Below are 20,539 nucleotides of genomic sequence, written 5' to 3'. Positions count from 1 at the left end.
AACTACCCAAGTGTCCTGATAGGAAGATTAATTACACTTCCAAGTTACCATTTTCCAGGAAGAATCGTTTCTAGAGGTAATCGTTTTCTCTGACTAATATGGATGAGAGTGAGTCTTGATTCCTAATTTCTGGAGCGGGGGGGAAGTCTGTTAACTTAGGTAGGGTCTTGCAAATCATTAAGATGAAGAACTACAGAAATGCAGAAAAAGGAACAAATGTTTAAAATACCCTCAATACATGGATGATGCACATGAAGAACGTGTACTTTTTTTTAAGTCAAACGTTTACTTCTTACCAGGAGAGACAGCCCCCTAGCTACTAGCTGCATCACCCACCTTACTAGAATACTCCCGAGCCATGCAAAGTAGGACACGGGGTCAGCTGCTGCCGGGCTAAGCTTCACAGACATGAAGTTGGGAGGCTCCTGCACACATAGACTAGAAAGCACAGCATTTCTTTCAGTGCAGAATACAACAGCCCTTTCTTTGGGAAGGAGAGCTGTTGTTAGAGGGCCATTGACAGACTCAAAAACTCCTCCTTCATCTTCCTAACCCTCCAAGTGGTTTGTGGCAGCCTTCGTGGAGGCCCACAATTAAAAAAACCAGAGAGAGAAATATGGCCGGTGGGAGGATTCCAACAGATTTGCAAGTCCTATTCCACTTGACATACATGAACATGAAGGCTACAGTGTGTTTCCAATTGCTGGCTCTGGTAGGCAGCACTCTTCATCAAAATTCCAGCAGGCTTTTTTTTTTGTGAAAACTGAGATGATTCCAAAATTTCTGTGGAAATGCAAGGGGCCTCGAACAGACAAGTCAAAATGTTTTTTTTTTATTTCAGTACTTACTATGAGGTACAATAATTACAACAATGTATTACCGCTATAAGGATAGACAGATGAATCAATGAAGCAGAAAAAAGAGTTCCAAAGTGCACTAACCTTGGGGAGCACAAGAGCTGGTTGGAAAGTTGTAAGGAGGACGCTCTGAGAAAAGGGAAGTGTGTGGAAGGCCGCCTGCTCTGTTCACTGGAATTCCGACTCAGGGGAATAGCGAAGGCAGCACCCCTAATTGTTCCTTGACCTTTCCAAACAAGTCTGTGCACGTGCAGACCCCCAGGTGTTTACTGGAATCCTTACATGTAATCCCCGGATGCCCTTGCCTAGAGGACAATGTAAACACATGTGTCCTCCCAAGATTACTCACCCTGTTGATTGTATCTAAAGATAAAAATTCCAATAAAGTCTATTGAGGCAGGCAATGGAGGCTGCCTGGCTCCTTTGGCCAGGCTGTCCCTTAGCTCTCTCTTTCAGAGTGAAACTGTGTCAGGGTAATCCATTCATCTGTTGTCAGGGACTGCTGGTCAGTCCCGGCACACTAAGATATGATCAATTGATTTTTAATAAAGGTGCAAAAGTGAGTCAATTAAAAAAAGAGTTGGGTATGTTCTTTTCTCTTTTTTAATTTTTATGAGTTTATTTGCGCTAAAACAAGATCTCAAATGCTTCAGCAAATATTAGTTTTGTAGTCTACTTTTTTCCTAAAGAAACACATTTTAAGTAATGCTAGTTTAACCAATGGAGAAAAACTTCTATCAAAATATATAATCTCTACAAACTAGAAGGCTAATATTAAAAAACTAGTGGCCCAGTGCACAAAATTCTTGCGGGGGGGGGGGGGGGGGGTGTTCCCTCAGCCCAGCCTGTACCCTCTCTAATCGGGGACATCCCCCTTGCAAGCTGGGACCACTGGCTCCTAACTGCTCACCTGCCTGCCTGATGACCCCTAACTGCCTCTGCCTGCCTGCCTGATTGCCCCTAACCTCTCTGCCTGCCTTGCTAATCACCCCTAACTGCCTCTGCCTGCCTAATCGTCTCTAACTGCCCTCCCATGCCAGCCTGGTGGCCCCCAACTGCCCTCCCCTGCCGGCCTAATCTTGCCCCCAACTGCCCTCCCCTGCCAACCTGATCTCACCCCCAACTGCCCTCCCCTGCCAACCTGATCTCACCCCTAACTGCCCTCCCCTGCTGGCCTGATTGCACCTAACTGCCTCTGCCTTGGCCCCCATCACCATGGAAGGAAGTTGGACATTAGGAAGATGGTCAGTCAACTGATCTAATTAGTATATTACCCTTTTATTAGTATAGATAGATTATATAGGATAGGATTGCTTAAATGGGGAGGAAAGCCTTTTTCAACAGGAGGAGATGCTCTTGGCAGACAAAAATACATTATCCCTATATCTATACTGACATCCAGCCATATGCTCTATACAGCCAAACAGGTCAGTAAAAAATTTAACCGCTTTCTTACACCTTACACCAAACAGTTGTTGCCCCTAAAATCCCTCCTCAGCCCCTACCTTAGGTTCTGCCTTCGCAGTTCACCCAGATTAGATTCTGATTGGTCAGTTTCTATGCCAGTCAGAGTCAAAAGCTCTGCTTCGTAGGCAACCATTGGCTCCTCACAGTTAACACGGATTTGGTTCTGATTGGTCAGTATCTATGCCAGTCAGCATCTCCAGGCCTATCTATGGGCCTGATCAGAGAGGCAAGGCTGATCAACAGCCACCCCATGCTGCTGGCAAGCGAGCTGAACTGCTGATCTCTCAGAGAGAGAGAGAGGTGCGGCTGCAGGCGAGGCCAAAAAAGAGAGAAAGAAGCAGGGTCTGAGCCACAGCCCTGCCTGCTTCTCTCTCTCCAGGCCTCACCAGCAGGCATGGTAGCCGCTGATCAGCCCTGCCTCTCTATCTCCCTAAGAGGTCAGCAGTTCAGCCTACTGCCAGCCCCTGCCCAATGAAGCACACGCAGCCTGGCATTCGGTGGAGCCTTTGGTCATTACGGACTCTGGGATTTTATATATTAGGATATTTCTAGGCCAAAAGTTTGCTTATATGAATGACAGGCATCATATGATCCCTTTGAAGCACAAAAGCATCGGATGAGATTTTTTGCTCGATCTGTGACCTTCTTCATTTGTGAGTTTTTCAATAAATTCATAGAGCTTGACACTGAGTCTTTCGATGAAGGTATATCCACACTTCTTAATCCAGATTTCCATATAATTCAGAATCTTAAGTGGGATTTATGCTTTACCATGTTCCTATCTAGTGTTTCCCAGAAGTGTAAGAAAACCAGACTGTTCAAGTGGCATTTGCAACAGCTGAGCTCTCACACTGTTACGTCCCACTTCTGAACGTTGGGGTCTAGAGGAACTTCATCATATTTGAGATGAAAGGCTTTAATTTTAGCAAACCCATCAACTGGTGATCCATCAGGCAAAAGACACGGCCACCCTTTGACTGCCATGCAGGACCTACAGGAAGAAGGCCATGACCGGGTCCCAGACCTGAGACCTGAGTTTCAGAGGCTGGTCTATGAGTCCACAGGGACCCATGAGGCTGAGCTCCGTGCCCCTCAGCTGTATCTGGTCTTTTCTTCTCTGTATCAGTTTCATGGTCTCGTTGGCAGCCCCGTTTCTTATTTCCATCCAATGGGACAAATTTCGGGTCCTGCAGATGATCCTTTGCATGCAGCCTGGTTATTAAAGAGGTGGTGGTCGCAGGGATTATGGTAATAGGTGTTCGAGAACCTTTCTCCTGATGAGGGGGAGGTCTTGCCTGAGAAACTGGTCTTGGTACTGGCTGTGCCCAGGAAACTGAATCGTAACGGCCGCCGCACCCTCCGTCACGGATTTCAGCGTCAGCCCCTGGGTGGTGCCCATTGAGTCAATTTGGAAGCCTTCCATTTCTTTTCCTTTGAATCTTCCCTGGTCATATCTGTTGTAGGCAGCTGGCACAGGCTGTTTGATACGCAATGTGGGAACCACAGGGGCTGCATTTAGGACTGGTCACTGTTCGGGCACATGTCCTTCTTGGGCTCCCACAGAAGAACTGAAGAACTGCACAAATATCCTTGGAAAAGGTCTCTCCTGGGCCCTGTAGGACAGCTGTCCGTGTCCTCCACATGCTCTCTGCTGACAATATCCCAGGTCACATCTACCTCAGTGTCCACAAAACTCCTCTGTTGGAGATCGATTATGTGATCATCTGAGTCGGTCCTGATGGTAGACCTTTTCTTAGCCATAATTTTGGCTTTGATTGCAGCCATTTTTTCCACTGGCACAGCTTCAGACAAAGACCTAATCTGTCCAGTCTGCACAATCCCTTCTTTGTGACCCTCCAAGCGGGCAGCCCATCTCTCATTATTATCAAGGCACACACACTTTTTTTAATTCTCAATATAAATCTTTAATAAAAGTGGATAAATAAGATACAAAATAAGCACCAATTTTAGATTTATGCTGTACTCTCCTATGTTAAAGTAGGAATATGAAAACATAAACTTTTTTTATATTTTATTATTGATTTTACATAGAGAGGAATTGAGAGGGACAGAGAACTAGAAACATCGATGAGAGAGCTACATCGACCAGCTGCCTCTTGCATACCCCCCACTGGGGATGTGCCCGCAACCAAGGTACGTGCCCTTGACCAGAATCGAACCTGGGACCTTTCAGTCCGCAGGCCAACGCTCCATCCACTGAGCCAAACCGGTTTCGGCTGAAAACATAAACTTTTGACATTCTTGAAATGGGTAAGAATGAGATCTATTTGCCGTGCTGTTTTAATTTCATACCAGCCTGAATCTAGATACCATGCAGATATCCACAGTGCTTGACAATTCAATTCAGTTACTCTCCCACCTGAATTATTTCCAAGATGCTAACTTAATGCAGTATCCTAGTGGATTTTTGTAGTTCAGAAAATCCAGCAAGCTGTTAAAAGTCAATATTCTCATGTCAAAGGTTTTTAACTAGGTTTTTTTTTTTTTTTTTTTTTGCAGATCCTGTTCTCCTGTCAGTATTATTTATACAATGTTCTTAGAAGAGTTTTGAGGATCATGGCCATCGCAGTTCGGAGTAGTCCTACATGCTATCCTTACAATTTTTTTAAGAAACTGTCAACTTTAGCTTTTGGTTTTGCAAATTTTACAAAGTGGCACCTGCTGGCAACAAACATTCGGTACAAGGAAATTCTATAAGCTTTTAAAGTCAAATTTAGCTTTCATGGTTGTTACCTAAAGGCAATCACAATTAAAACAAAAATATAGTTATCACAAACAATATCCTCAATGATAAAGGATTTCTGTGTCTAAATGCTCATGCCCAAAATGGTAAAAGGCCTAACACTGACTGGTCAACTCTTGATTCAAGAATGACAACATGGGTATTTTTCCATTCAAAGGCTACCACCTTTAGTTCTGGGTGTGAGACACAAGGAAATAAGTTTAAAATCAAAATTTTATAAAAGAGTGAAAAACAGAATTATTACCACAGAAGATAAAGTTATTCACATATTCTACAAATTTCCTTTCAGATAGTTTTTTTGTTTTGTTTTTTTTGTTTTGTTTTTTGTGGGGTGTTTCTTTTCTTTTCTTTCTTTTTTTTTTAGCTGCAAACCAGGAAAACCTTAGAAGGCAAAAACAAATGACTCTAAAATAACAATTATAGTTACTATTAATTTAAAAAAAATATGAAGACCTAGTTTTGAGAAAAACTAAGCAATTTACCTTTAAAATGTCAAACACTAAAGGGCCATAAAAATTTTAAAAAATAAAGTTTAAGACTTAACGAGAGAGAGATGCATGCCAGAGTCTCTTTCCATATCACTAATATAAAACTGAACATAAAAATCTTAATCTGCTCTTAATGTACTTCCTCTTTGTTTTTCTTCTACTTCTTCAGCGTGGGAAGGAATGAATTTACCATTAGACTTCTGGAAGCTTTATTGAAGACAGGCAGCAAGATGAGCAGACACTAACTTTCCCATCTACAATCCTTGCCAAGAAGCTGAAGAGAATACATCATCAGCTGTGTTTATCATGAGCGACTCCCTGCAAGTAGTTACTGCTGTCCACGGAGAGGCCCTGGGGTCAGCCGGCCTCTGGCGCTTCATGCTGCAGTACAGCCTCCATTTCCTCCTCCTGGTTCCCGGTCTCACAGAGGGGACTGTCAGGCCGCTTCCTCTCATCCATCTTCCTGAGCTCCTTGTCGTGAAGAAGGCGGGCCTCCTCTGCAGGCAGTGCCTTTTTCATGTTTCTTTTCTTCGTCATCGCTATCTGAGCTGCTCTTTCAATGCTACTGCTGCTGCTGCTGCTGCTGTTTCTCCTTTATCTCCTCTTTTAACTTTTCCTGATGGATCTCCATGAGGGTCTGAGGTTTTTTTTTCATGGATTCTTCTCCAGTTCTCTCATGTACCATACATTCCTCTGAATTAACATCCCCTTCCCAGCTTTTCCCAGTGCAATAGGAGTATGTGACAAAAAAGTGACCGCATTTGTATCCCCACCGGCCTTCTTTCCAGAAGATCCCCAGACATGCGTGTGATTGTGGATCTTCACATCCTCCTCAGATTTGTGACGGTGGCTTGTTTGGCAGTTTGTCCAAAATAACCAGAAGGTAAAGCACTTGGTGATCTTTAACAAAATGCGTTCGTTGTATACACAGCATATGCCACACACGTCTTTCACACGATAGAACGCAGTGAGGGGTGTACTGCATGTTCAAAATCTGAACAAACTTCTCCTTGAGAACTTCTCTGTAAAATAACTTACTTCTTGTGAGATAAAAATGTTGACTAACCTTTTTTAGAAGTACCATTTCGTAATGATGGCAATTATTGTAACCTTCTAAGAATGATCAGCTTCTTACATATTTATTACCAGGTAGTTTATGGAAACCGTGCTATCAAATAGATCCCATTTTCTGGAAGAAACAATATCAGAATAGGATTTGTATTCCAAACCAAAAGACACGGCAATGAAACCATAACTATAAGAGTAATTTCTCATGGCAGCAAAGATAAAACCATTATAAAATTTTATAATACAAAGTGACAAAATGATGCTTCGAATATTTTAGTTTTAACATTTATCAGGTGTCTGCTCTATGTCAGGCATCGCTAACAAAAAATAATAAAAAGAAGTGTTACTTGTCACCCTCAAGGAATAAAGAGTCTAGATTTATTGAACAAGTAAATCAATGTTGGACGCCTGAAGGGGGCAGAGGAGTTGGGGGGAGGGTAGTGGCTAAGTTCTATGAAAGAGAGATGCTCAGAATCTCTGGGGACACGGAGGAGAGGCATCTACACCAGCATCGTGGGGTTCAGAAAACACTTCCTGGGAAAGCTGGCTCAGGCTAAGCTTTGCTGCTAAGAACTGGCTGAAAGAGAAGAGCATCCCAGTGAGGGGAACAGCTCTGTAACAGAGGGGAAAGCGACGTGGACCGGCCAGGATACCAGGAGTTCCTGTTTGGATGAAAGTCTGAGGAGGGACAGACTCAGGAAATGAGAAGGGAGAGCATGGTAGAAGCCCAATTATGAAATGCTGTGAGCGCTACACTTAAAAAGTTTCAACTTTATCCAGAAAGATAGTCGCCTGAATTCTCCAAAAGCTTCTAAAATGGATGTTAAGCAGGGAAATAAAGGAGTATAATTTCATTTTGTAAAGTTCTATTTGCTTTGGTATGGGATGAGGCTAATACAGTAACCTTGAATGTGGGGTGGAACATTAGAAATGGAGAGGAGGAAATAGATCTGAGAGGCCAGAGGAAATAGAAGTTGTTGAATTAAAAGGACTGGTTGGGAAGGAGGATGGAATGAGAACGAAGAGCCTAACTTGGTGACTGAGCGGACGATGGTACCAGGGCTCAGAAGACAGGGCCAAGGTGGTTCTGAGGCAGCAGGAAGGAATGGCGGGGTCATTTCAAATTACCTTGGAATTGTTTTCTATGTATTGTCCTAGAAAATATAAATCATATGTAAAGTTTATAACAACTAACTCCCCGATATTAGACCTAAAGTTTATTGTGGCAATTACATTCATTTTCATTATTTAATTAGCAAAGGTTTTCTAATTTTCTTAAAGTTATGCTGGGTACTGGGAGAAGGGAAATATTTGGACACCAAAGTCTCTTTTACAAAGAAGATCAGGAAAATTTAAGTTTTTTGTCCTCTCAGAATAGTTCCTTGCAGCAAAATGATATAGGAAATCATTCTATTGACCACAGAATTTTGAAACTTTTTATAAAAATAACCTGCAAAGGAGACCTACATTCATTAGAAAACTATTATATTCTCCTAAGATATCAAAAGGTGAAGTATATACTTTCATTATGTAATATTAACACAGCAGCAACATGAGTTGTGCATAGCTTGTGCAAACCATTTTTTTTTTAAGTTTAGAAAATCAAAACTTCCAGAAAATGAAAAAAGAAAAAAAAAGATGAAACTAGATCACCAAATTACACCATACACAAAAACAAACTCAAAATAGCTAAAGGACTTAAATGTAAGATGGGAAACCATAAAAATCCTACAAGACTTCATAGGCAGCAAAATAGCAGACATATGTTGTAGCAATATTTACCGACACATCTCCTAGGGCAATGGAGACTAAGGAGAAAATAAACAAATGGGACTACATCAAAATAAAAAGCTGCTGTACAGCAAAAGAAACCATCAACAAAACAATAAGAAAGTCCACTGCATGGGAGAACATATTTGCCAATGCTATTTCAGGTAAGGTTTTAATCTCCAAAATTTAAAAAGAACGCATACAACTTAACAAAGGAAGATAAACGATCCAATCAAAAAATGGGCAAAGGACCTAAATAGACACTTTTCAAAAGAGGACATACAGAAGGCCCAGAGACATAAGAAAACATGCTCAAAGTCACTAATCATCCGAGAGATGCAAATCAAAATGACAATGAGGTACCATCTCACACCTATCAGAATGGCTATCATCAACAAATCAACAAATGACAAGTGCTGGCGAGGATGCAGAGAAAAAGGAAACCTCATGCACTGCTGGTGGGAATGCAGACTGGTGCAGCCACTGTGGAGAACAGTATGGAGTTTCCTCAAAAAGTTAAAAATGAACTCCCATTTGACCCAGTGATCCCACTTCTAGGACTATCTCCCAAGAAACTAGAAACACCAATCAGAAAGGACATATGCACTTCTATGTTCATAGCAGCACAATCTACAATAGCTAAGATTTGGAAACAACCTAAGTGCCCATCAGCAGATAAGTAGATCAGAAAACTGTGGAACATCTACACAATGGAATACTATGCTGCCATAAAAAAGAAGGAACTTTTACTATTTGCAACTGCGTGGATGGACCTGGAGAACATTATGCTAAGTGAAATAAGGCAGTCAGAGAAAGAAATATCACATGATCTCACTCATATGTTGGATATAATGAACGACATAAACTAATGAACAAAAATAGAGCCAGAAACAAATGGCAGGGGGGGGGGGCGTTTAGAGGTCAACCAAAGCACTTGTACACATGCACATTAGTATCACCAATGGACACAGACACTGGGGCGGTGGGACTTACCCAGGGTGGGAATGGCTGGGGTTGGGGGGAGGGGATAACCAATGGGGGAAATTCAGGAGACATATGTAGAACTTTAGACAATAAAAAAGATTGCACTTCAGAGGTAGTCAAACTTGTATTTCCAACTGTTTACAAGGAATTTTATGATTTATTCATGCATGGGAAAATATGTCTTCGGCTCCATTAGTCATTTCTCATTATATTCTATGACAAGAGAGGGTACACTTCTCTTTCCTTATTGGGGATAAACTGTGACTGGCGAGGGGAAGAAGCTGCCTGGGGCAAAAGCAGCCTGGAGGCCCTGCAACGAAGGGGAGGAACCAGGATGGTCCCTGAGCCGCAGAGCTGTGTAATGAGCCTCTCTGGCTCCCACAGCTAGCTCCTCAGAGCTCTGCATGAAACCAGCCGACTCAAATCAGGAAAGCAAATCCCTCACAAATCTCATTTGGGGAACTAACACCCTGAGGAGCACAGCTTGCTCCAGGCCAGGGCGAGAGCACTCACTTTCTTTGCGCACTTCCCCCAGCGTAGTGGTGAGCTCTTCCTTTAACACAGTGGCCTCCTGGGCGATCTTCTCTCCCTTGTCCAGTAAGTTCCAAGTTGCTTCCTCCACAGAAGCCAGAAGAACTCTGGCTCGTTTGGAACATCCTTTCTTCCTGTTAGAAGGATTCTGGGGACAATTTACAAGTGTAGTCACCTGAAATGGAAAAAAAAAAAAAAAAATACAAGTCACTCATTAGACAAATGGTGAGGGGATCACAGTTCTGGGGGTATCATAGCCCAGAACGAAAGGAAGCATATCCCAGAAACTGGAATGCAGCACAGAAACAGGGAGCAGTGCTATTGGCACATCCCCAAGTCAAGGCACCAAGAAGAATATTATCAGCCAGCACAGAGCTCCCAGTTAAGGGTAGGTAGGAGCGCAGCGAGGGAGGAGATGGAGGCCCCAGAGATTGAGTCTCATCAAGTTTTACCACGAGGGCAATGTTTTAGAAGATCGTCTGTGTGTGTACCTGTGTGTTGTTTTCATTAAAGAAACTTCCCGTGGAAAGAAAAGGATACAGGACCTTGATAAAGCGGTCAAAAATGAGAAAAATTCAAAAACGACATATCTCAAAAATATCAACTAATTTTAAAATAAATTTATATCACTGTGTAGCCAGCAGGAATCTATTTAGGCTGAGAATAGAGGCTACTGATATTGGAGGGATGGGAACCACTCTGTAACACATAAATAAGTGGTGATCTCAGTAGAACAAAGTCCAAATCCTTACTGTAACCTATATTTCTGGCCCTTTGTAACCTCTCTTACCGTCTCTGCACTCCCCCCCCCCCCCCGTAACTCAGCTGGCCTCTCAAACAAACAGGTCCCACTCTAAGTCCCCTAACAAGAGGCCTTCCTGACCACCCCCACCATCTGTCCCTTCACCCCACCTTATAGTTCTTCAAAACACTTATAGAACCTGATATTTTCCACTTGTCTACCTGCTTTTGGCATGCTTCCAATACTCAAATGTAAACTCCATGAAAGCAGGAAATGTATTTTGTTCTCCAGCACGCAGAACAATGCACAAAGTAGGTGTTCAATAGATATTACATAAATGGGTGAATGAATGCAGTGGTTGAAAAGAGGTTCTTTTATTTTTATTTTTTTATTGACTTTTTACAGAGAGGAAGAGAGAGGGATAGAGAGTTAGAAACATCGATGAGAGAGAATCATCTATCAGCTGCCTCCTGCACACCCCCGACTGGGGATGTGCCCCCAACCAAGGTACATGCCCTTGACCAGAATCGAACCCGGGACCCGATAGTCTGCAGGCCGACGCTCTATCCACTGAGCCAAACCGGTTTTGGTGAAAAGAGGTCCTTTTAAAAGTCTATATTTTGAATTGCCTGAATATGTTAATAATGAACACAATACTTTTGAAAAGGTTTAAAATAAGAATAAACTTATAAGGAGGGCATTGTTTAGAGCACATGTGTCAAACACAAGGCCCGCGGGCCAAATCCGTCCTGCCAGGCCTTGCAATGTGGCCCGCACCGCGCTGTCATCACTGCACTCAGCTGCGTTTCCATCACAATGACAGTTTATGACTGTTCAGTAAACCATTCGGCCCGCAATTTAGGCTGGATTTTAGATTTTGGCCCCTTCTCTGATTGAGTTCGACACCCCTAGTTTAGAGATAGAAATTAAGCATTTATATTTGGAACAAAACCTCATACCATGTTGCATTGTGGAAAATATCCACTTCTTAATTAAATGTGGGAACCCAATAACAAAATTTGGTTAGCATTTCCATGTGCAGAACCTGAAGGTCACCATCATAGAGGAAGGAAAACAACTTTGAACCTAGTATTTAAAAAAGAGTAGAAATTCCAGCAAAAGCTCAACTCCTGCCTGTCATCAAATAGCCAAAGCTTATAACAATTCGGTGCCACTTCATCCACAACAGACAGACGACAGCCCCTCAGGATTTTGCTCATTTATGGAGCATTCAACATTTGTTCAGTTAGATATCTGAACCCAGTTTTTAGTTAGGAACTTGTAAGGTTCTATAAGAAAGAACTTGCAAGCTATAAGGAAATGCGTGGATGAACATAATTTTTGTCTGCCCTTTTTTCCTCCTGTCCAACATACCCTCTGTTTTTTTGTTTTTGTTTTTGTTTGTTTTTTAATATATTTTTATTGATTTCAGAGAAAAAGGAAGAGGAAGAGAGAGATGAAAACATCACTGATGAGAAAGAATCATTGATCGGCTGCCTCCTGCACGCCCCCAAATGGGGGATCAAGCCCACAACCTGGGCATGTGCCCTTGACCGGAATCAAACCTGGGACTCTTCAGTCTGCAGGTCGATGCTCTGTCCACTGAGCCTAACTGGCGAGGGCCATCCCCTCTGTTTTGTTCTAACTTGCTTCATCCCCAGGTTCATAACCCAGAGTGGAATGCCTTGCAGCAAGCCTTTGTCCCCTCTCCTGGGAAATGAGAACAGTCCTCTTATCCTGTAAGATCGTGTGAAGGTTAAATAATGGAAAATGTTTTATAAAATGCATAACATGACAACATAGATGGTTGGGAATTTAATATGTATTTTCTAGTCCGTTCCCCACATTGATTAGGAAAATCTGCTCTGGGGTCCTTGTCAAAGGTGTTCTCTCTGGGTCTAACCTTATTTTGCTCTTGAGGTTCCCTGTGGTGACAAAGGCAGTTAATAAAGCACATTCTATATGCTTTACCAGCAGCCAATAGGACACGTGTCTCTACCATGCATTACATGAAAATGATAATAAGCCTGATGTATTACATGGGCTTTCACATAGTGCAAAAAGTATCTCACTAGTATCAGTAATTTATATGTCAAGAGTTAAAAGATATTTTGCCCAGATTAAGATATGTCATAGCACCTAGTTTAAAACCTTTGCTTAAAATGAAGAATAAGTGTCATTGTCTGAAATGTTCCTTCAGAATGTGTTTTAAGTGCCACAATTCATGATGCTTCCCACTGAGCATGCCTCTATTATTGTTCTGATCCTCCACGCACCAAATGTGTGAGCTCTGAAATTCAAATGAGCATTCCAGAAATGCTTTGTTCCTTATAATAAATGCCAGAGAAGAAAGAAATGTGAAAAGAACATTGTATAACAACACTGTGCTCCCATAAAAAAAATTTTAAAAAATGCAAATCGCAAGTTATTCACTTTTATAAATCATTTATGTCTGTCTTCTTTTAAAATGCTCCAATATGGTTATTTGTTACTGATTAAACTAAAGTCAAGTGATGGTTTCAATGATTCGTTTTAGTTCAAAAGTAAACATGGCTTGGCAATCCTGGGAGGGAGGTTGCAAACAAAGCTAAACCTTTTTTTTAACCCCAACTGCACTATAGAATCTAAGGATTTCTGTCACTCACGTAACAGATGATTCTCACCAAGGGTTGAGAGGTGCTATCTGAGCTGAAAGTCTCTCAACTCTTTTACCAACAACCAGTAAAGATAGCTTCCAAGTCATTCTTTTTCAGTATAAAATCAGTGACATTTTTATAAGAACACAAAAACTTTCGTTGGAATTTACAGCATAGATTGTCCTTATGTAGGGTCCAAGCCCATCTTGCTAACCTTTCTTTTTGTCACTGATTCACAACCCTCCCCACCCCTCCTTCTCATACCTTAGCCACCCTCTCAAATGAAAAGCTTCAACACCAGGCTTAAAGAACTTGGATTTCTCATTTTCCTCAGTCTGTACGTCTGTGCTAGGCCACAGACACACCTTCACAATAAATACATGTATGAGTTCCTCGCTGAGATAGTTCTAAGTTAGACTTCAAGTAGTATAGTATGAAAAGGAGTTCCCTGCTTGCTTAATTCTGCATGTTGAAGATTCCATAAAACCAGGTATGTTTTTAATCGTATATAATACTTGTGTATTAAAACTTAGAGGTCCAGTCGAAACCGGTTTGGCTCACTGGATAGAGCGTCGGCCTGCGGACTGAAAGGTCCCAGGTTCGATTCGGGTCAAGGGCATGTACCTTGGTTGCGGGCACAAACCCAGTAGGGGGTGTGCAGGAGGCAGCTGATTGATGTTTCTCTCTCATTGATGTTTCTAACTTTCTATCCTTCTCCCTTCCTCTCTGTAAAAATCAATAAAATTAAAAAAAAAAAAAAAACTTAGAGGTCCAAAAACAGGGTGTTCTAACCTTTCCTCAGTCAAGTGTGCTCCAGATGCTCCAAGGATATGACAGTTAAATTGCTGTGCTCAGTGAGCCAAGCCACCGACTGTCATGCAGAGCCACCGTGCACAGAGGAGCTCTGCAGAACCTGGTGAGAGGCTGCTACTGACTTCCATCCACCGCCTCAGTGCACAAGAGCTTCAGTGCCTCAGATCAAAGCCAGCTTCGTGGAAAGCCTCCTCTAATGCCAACATGGTAATACGTTTATATTCTATAATCATGTTCTTTCCCAATCTAACTATTCTTTGGAGGAGAGAAAAGAGAGGAAAGAGCAAGAGTTGAGAGAAAAATTGATGAGAGAAGCATCGATCAGTTGCCTCCCACGCTCGGGATGAAATCCGAGAGCTGGGTATGTGCCCTCACCGGGAAACGAACCCGTAACCTTTTGGTGTACCAGCCGACACTCCAACCAACAGAGCAACGCCAGCCAAGGCTAACTACTACTTTCGTTCATTCTAGTTATCATCTTAGTGAAAACATAAATAAAAGCCATTTGTTTATTAGCTAAAACTCTTTGAATTTTACCTTCCTCCAATAGCTAACCAGAACCCCAGGGCTACTTTTACTTCCTTGAGTTAATTTTAATGTGTGATATGAAATATAAGACATTTAGGCAATGTTAATCAGCTAAAACTTCAGAGTTTTGGAAGAAATCTAGAGGACAGGAAAATAGAAGTGTCTGTAGATAAGTAAAACCAGTGATCCCTTTAAAGTTAAAGGTATTATCTAATTTTTTGTTGGGGGTGAATCCCTTCAAGTCATTGATAATTTCAACTGTTCTTAAAAGCAACCTTTTGTATTTAAAAAATAAAAATAAATAAAAAAGCATTAAGGGAGAATGAAGTGTTGGGAACCCAGCAAATGCATGGGTTACCATGTAACATTCCCCTGAAACCAACTACAATCTTCAGTTAGCATTCAACACTCTCCAAAACCAACTATAATCTCCTTTTGGTTCGTCTCACGCCAATAACCACTTATCGAACACATAGAGAAAATAAAGATGAGTAAGCTCCAGGACGGAAAAGGAGATACAACCAGCGGTAATATAAAAGGCAAAATGATAACTGCTTACACTCATGAGCACAAAGAGAGTCCTGCAGTGACTGCAGACACTCACAGGGATTAAAGAGGGCTTCCGAGAACAGCCTCTAAGGACAGACAGCGTCTGCCAGGAGAGACTGAGGAGGAGGTGAGCCCAGTGAACTGAACCGTGTGCACGGGGATAGAGATGAAAATTACTTTTTTCTGAGAATAGCAGGAGTGTGGCACACTGTGGAGTAAAGACAGGGATCTGGGCAAGAAGGAAGGTCAGGAAGTAGGCTATCGCTTGAATATGAAGTGTCCAAGACAAAGGAAGGGGTTAATGTTCCATGCAGCAGGTGGCAGACACCTCACATAGCGTGCCCAGAGTGGAAGCCTTCTTTTACCAACCTGCCTCTCCTCTGTCCATGATTCCTGCCTCAGGACTAACATATCTAACCTGAGGCAGAAACCGAGGGGTCCTGGATCTGCTCATTCTCATCCTCCTCGGTGCGTCCTTTGCATTGCTTCTGTGAGAAGTGTTCCTTTCCGCCAGTTCCTCCCCAGCACACAGCCACTGCTTCCCAGGGCTGCTCTCTGGACTGTCACCCATATTCTCTCCAACCCGTGCCCCATGGCACAGACGCAGGGGGCCTCATGAATCCTCAACCTCAGCTCCATCCTCCACTCCATTGTAATGAAAATCATATGCATGGATCCTGACTGTCATCCTCCACAGGCATCCCACACGGCCATGAGAGCCGTCTCTCTTCGGTGCTAATGGGACACACTTGCACAGCTCACAGCCCTCCCATGGCTCCCTGCTGCCGACCAGATGACATCTACAGCATGGTTAGGAGGCAATGTAGGCTCTCACTTCTGACTAAACTTTCAATCTCATCTTCCATTCAGAGTTTGACCACAAACAACTTGTTAAGCCCGGGACAGGAAATGTTTGGCAACCTTGACCTAAAACAGCTCCCTCCCCACACCGCCCTTGTATGTGCCTCTCATACCCTCAGTGTTTTGTAATTAGCTGTTAGCATGCTGTCTCCACATCTTTACCATGAACTCCATAAGGTCCAGGGCTGGACTCATCCTGAAAACCCCAAGCTAGCACACTATCTATATCTATATATATAAAAGGCTAAGTGACCATCGCACCCAAAACCACCAAACGGATGAACAAACAGGCTGCGTGGGACAACCAGGCCTGCAGAGGGTTAGTGAGGAGCGACCAAACGACTAAGCAACAGGCTGCATGGGGCTACCAGGCCCACGGGGGGGGGGGGGGGGGCAGTTGGGGCAACCACACCAACAGGGAGTGCAGTAAGGGGCTACCAGGCTAGTGGAGGGGGTGGGGGGTATTAGGAGGTGACCAGGCTGGCGGGGGGATAAGGGGGGGAGGGAGACAGGGAGAGTGGCCAGGCCAGCAGGGAGGACAGTTAGGTGCCAGTGGTCCCAGATTATGAGAAAGATGTCTGACTGCTGGTCAGTCGGACATCCCCAGAGGGGTCCTGGATTGAAGAGGGTGCAGGCTGGGCTGAGGGGGACCCCCCCCCCGGGGGACACCCCCCCCCCCCCCCGCGCCCCATGCACAAATTTCATGTACTGGGCCCCTAGTAAATAATAAATAATGGTTGACTTAATGAAAAGATGAATGAAACTTTAGACCAAGCATGTCAAACTCACAGCCAGTGGGCCATAATGAGGTATGCTTGTTCTAGATGTTAGAAACCTTAAACCAAGAGCTACCATGTTGAGTGATTTGAACACAGTTACAAAGAGAGCTAGTAGCTAAGTTTAGTGGCAGCACATGGTAGTTCCCATCCCGAGGAATCCCTTCATGTAAGAGACTATCACTTCCCATGTGTGGTGCCATGGAAAAGCGTATTTTTATAAATTCTCAATAAACAAGTCACCATTTGTACAGCTTTTTAGGGTGTGATCAGTTCAAAGTGATCTAAAATCAACTATATTTATATTCTTTTGAATTTTTTATTTGAAATATTTACATATTTTTTTGGGGGGGGGAGACAGGTTACATGGTTCATTATCAAACTATACATAAAAAGAGCAGGCACACAATTTTTACGGCTCATTTTCCTTTTTTTAAGCTGGGTATTAGGGCTGTCAATAAGTACCACAGAGTGGATGGCTCAAACCACAGATTCACTTGCTCACGGATCCGGAGGCCAGGAGTCCAAAAGCCAAGGTGAGAGCAGGGCCTGAGGCCTCCCAGTGGTTTACAGAAAGCCGCCCCCTCAGTTGGAAATGGCCTTTATCTTGTGTGCAGCGTCCTGCCGTCTCTCTCTGTCCTAATCTCCTCTCATAAGGACCCTGCCATTCGGATGAAAGGTCTACCCTAATGCCCCACTTTAACTCACTCCCCTCTTTAAAGGCTCCATTTTGTTTTATTTTTTAAGTATGTTTTATTGATTTTTTACAGAGAGGAAGAGAGAGGAATAGAGAGTTAGAAACATCCATGAGAGAGAATCATTGATCAGCTGCCTCTTGCACACCCCCTACTGGGGATGTGCCCGCAACCAAGGTACATGCCCTTGACCGGAATTGAACCTGGGACCTTTCAGTCCGCAGGCCGACACTCTATCCACTGAGCCACACCGGTTTTGGCTAAAGGTTCTATTTTGAAATGCTTCATCTTCTGAGGTGCGGAGGGCTTGTGAATGGGAAAGCAGAGCCAATCAGCCTACAGCAATCCTCTCACCTCAAATGACAGAAGAGATGTATTTAAAAATCGCTTTTTTTTTTTTTTTTTACTATAACGTAGGGGTTTGCTTATTTATTAGATTAACCACCACTGCCAACACAAGCTGCTCCTTGGAACTACGGAGGGATAACAACAAAGCACATGTGGATCCCTCCCCACATCTGCCAGCTCCCGGGCCACGCAGATGGCCTAACAAAGCAGAGAGATTTACATGTCAAACACACACACAGTTGTAAGGAAAATGTTCTAATCCAGGAAGTACACTTATCCTGGGAAAAAAAAAAAAATGGGAACTCAAACATAAGCTAGGAGAAGACCACAAGCTGAGACTAGTATCGAGTATTAGTTTCTTCCAGTGTTTATTTAGCTACAGACCACCCAGAAACAAACAAAATAACAATACTGGACTCCACCACTCATGTATTCAACTATAGCTGGTGCACCTGCACTGCGCCAGGAGGGCATGGCAGTGAGCCTCGATACTCAGGCAAGACAGAACAGCCACACACGTGAGCCATTCCAGAACACAGTAGCGGGTATTAGCAGGTGCTATGAAGAGAGTAAAGGAGGGTACGGGAATAGATGAGTGATGGGGAAGGGCTAGTTTAGATTTGGTGTCAGGAAAGACATCTCTGATTGGATGACAAGGACCCCAAGGAAGTAGAGGAGTAAGATATTTAATATCAGGGGGAGGGGGGATGTTATTCCACACAAAGGAAATAGCAAGTGCAAAGTCCCCGTCACAGGAGTTCAGCGGGCGTGTTCCAGAAGCAGCGGGAAGACCAGCAAGCCTGCTGCAGTGAGGAGAGAGCATGAGAGAGGAGGTCAGGCTGTCATCCGGGCACCACACCGGGCAGGGTTGTCCAGCACCACCACCAATCTCACTTCTGTTCTCGGAACTGGGAACCATGGCTGGCTTTAGGACAGGAAAGTAACCTGATCGGACCTGAAATTTAACAGGATCACTCTGGCTGTTCTGAGAGGCTGGGGATTGGGCAGAGATGAGGTAGGTAGCAGGTGAGAAATCAAAGAATGAAAAGCAGCTGGGAGGCTGATTCAGTAGGCCAAGGGGAGAGCAGGCTGGTTTATTCCAGGAAGTGGTGGAGCTGCTCAGAAGTGGCAGAATTCTGGTAACTCTGAAATGAATCAGCAGGGTTTGCTGACAGATTGGACATAAGTTATGAAAGAAATAGGGAGTCAAGGGTGATGCTATGGTATCTGGCCTGACAATGGATGTATGGAGGTAATATTTACTTAAGGAGATATGGGGAGGGAGGGGAAGCAAGAGTTGAGCTTTAGGCATGTTAAGTTTGCCTATTAGAGTTGCTAAATTGGAGACTAGTAGACAAGTCTGGAGTTGAAAAAGGTAAATGTTGGAGATATGTTTCTGTCTTTTTTGTTGTTTTGTTTTGTTTGTTAATCCTCACCCTTGGACATTTTTCCATTGATTTTTTAGAAAGAGTGAAAGGGTGGGGAAAAGACAGAAACATCAATGTGAAAGACACACTGATTGGTTATGACCCAACAAGGGCCTGAGATCCAGGCTGCAACCAAGGTAGATGCCCTTCACTGGAATCAAACCAGGACCCTTCAGTCCAAGAGCCAACGCTCTATCCACTGAGCAAAACCAGCCAGGGCAAGATACGTTTCTTATAACTTACATTTTCATTATATGCATATTCCTAAAAAGAAAGTTTAGCTGAAGAAGTTACAGGACTGAGCTTTAGGCACCCCAACATTTAGAGGTTGTATTTCTCAAGAAATCCAACCATGAACCTATTCATCCTAGAATATGTGGCTTTTGCCATTTCAAATATAACTGCTATTTATGCTCCTTTTATACAGATCAAAAATTCAGAGACAAATGCAGTCATCAGTAAAATATGCAATATTAATCATACAGTCTCCTTTACAAATTTTTCCAAAAGTGCAGAGAAAAACAAGATACTGAATTAAGCAAATTAATGAGAAATTATATTCATGCTGCTATTTATACCTAAATCAAGCATTAATGATTCTGGTGAATCAATAATCAATTATTTATAGTAGAGTAGTGATTTGAAAAAATGCTGTGCAAGAAAAAGCAGAAGGACAATTATTTTCTATCAATAACCATTGACTTCTTGAAGAAAACAAAATAAGAAGTAAAAAATCACCCTAACCAATTTAGCCCAGTGGATAGAGTGTCAGCCTGCGGACTGAAGGGTCCCAGGTTCACTTCTGGTCAAGGGCACCTGCGAAGGTTGTAGGCTCCATCCTCAGTATGGGGTGTGCAGGAGGTGGCCTATCAATGGTTCTCTCTCGTCATTTATTTCTCTCTCTCTCTCTCCCTCTCCCTTCCTCTCTGAAATCAATAATTTTTTTAAAATGTGAAAAACCTAATCAGGCCAAAACTGACCCTAAAATAAAGAATGTGTTACCTCACAGTAGTTTAGACATGTTCACATGGTCTCTTGGTTCAACCAGCCAGCATTCCACTTCCAACATGACTGATAGTGGGATATGGTTATGACCACTAATTCTGTGTTCCAGCTTTGTATAATAATCATTTATAACCCTATCAACTATAAAATTGACTCAACTATGCCAATATGCTTTGTCAACATAAACTACTGAAGCTTTATCTGCCTTTTACTCCTACTACCTGTTGCCA

General features: G+C 42.9%; 1 protein-coding gene and 1 pseudogene across 1 annotated transcript in view; both read right to left on the bottom strand.

Annotated features, from left to right (window-relative positions):
- The window catches only part of CTNNA3 (catenin alpha 3), a 1,168,431-nt gene that overhangs the window by 1,135,187 nt on the left and 12,705 nt on the right, over window positions 1-20,539 (bottom strand). The window contains exon 2 of the mRNA XM_036438342.2: window positions 9,912-10,104. Coding sequence (XP_036294235.1) covers window positions 9,912-10,104 — 193 coding nt within the window. The remainder of the gene's footprint in view (window positions 1-9,911; window positions 10,105-20,539) is intronic.
- LOC118718977 lies at window positions 2,886-4,658 on the bottom strand (annotated as a pseudogene).

The sequence above is a fragment of the Pipistrellus kuhlii genome, unplaced genomic scaffold (genome assembly GCF_014108245.1).
Source record: "Pipistrellus kuhlii isolate mPipKuh1 unplaced genomic scaffold, mPipKuh1.p scaffold_m20_p_15, whole genome shotgun sequence".
NCBI lineage: Eukaryota > Metazoa > Chordata > Mammalia > Chiroptera > Vespertilionidae > Pipistrellus > Pipistrellus kuhlii.
The sequence above is the reverse complement of the archived record's forward strand: the minus strand, read 5'-3'. Positions and strand labels throughout refer to the sequence as shown.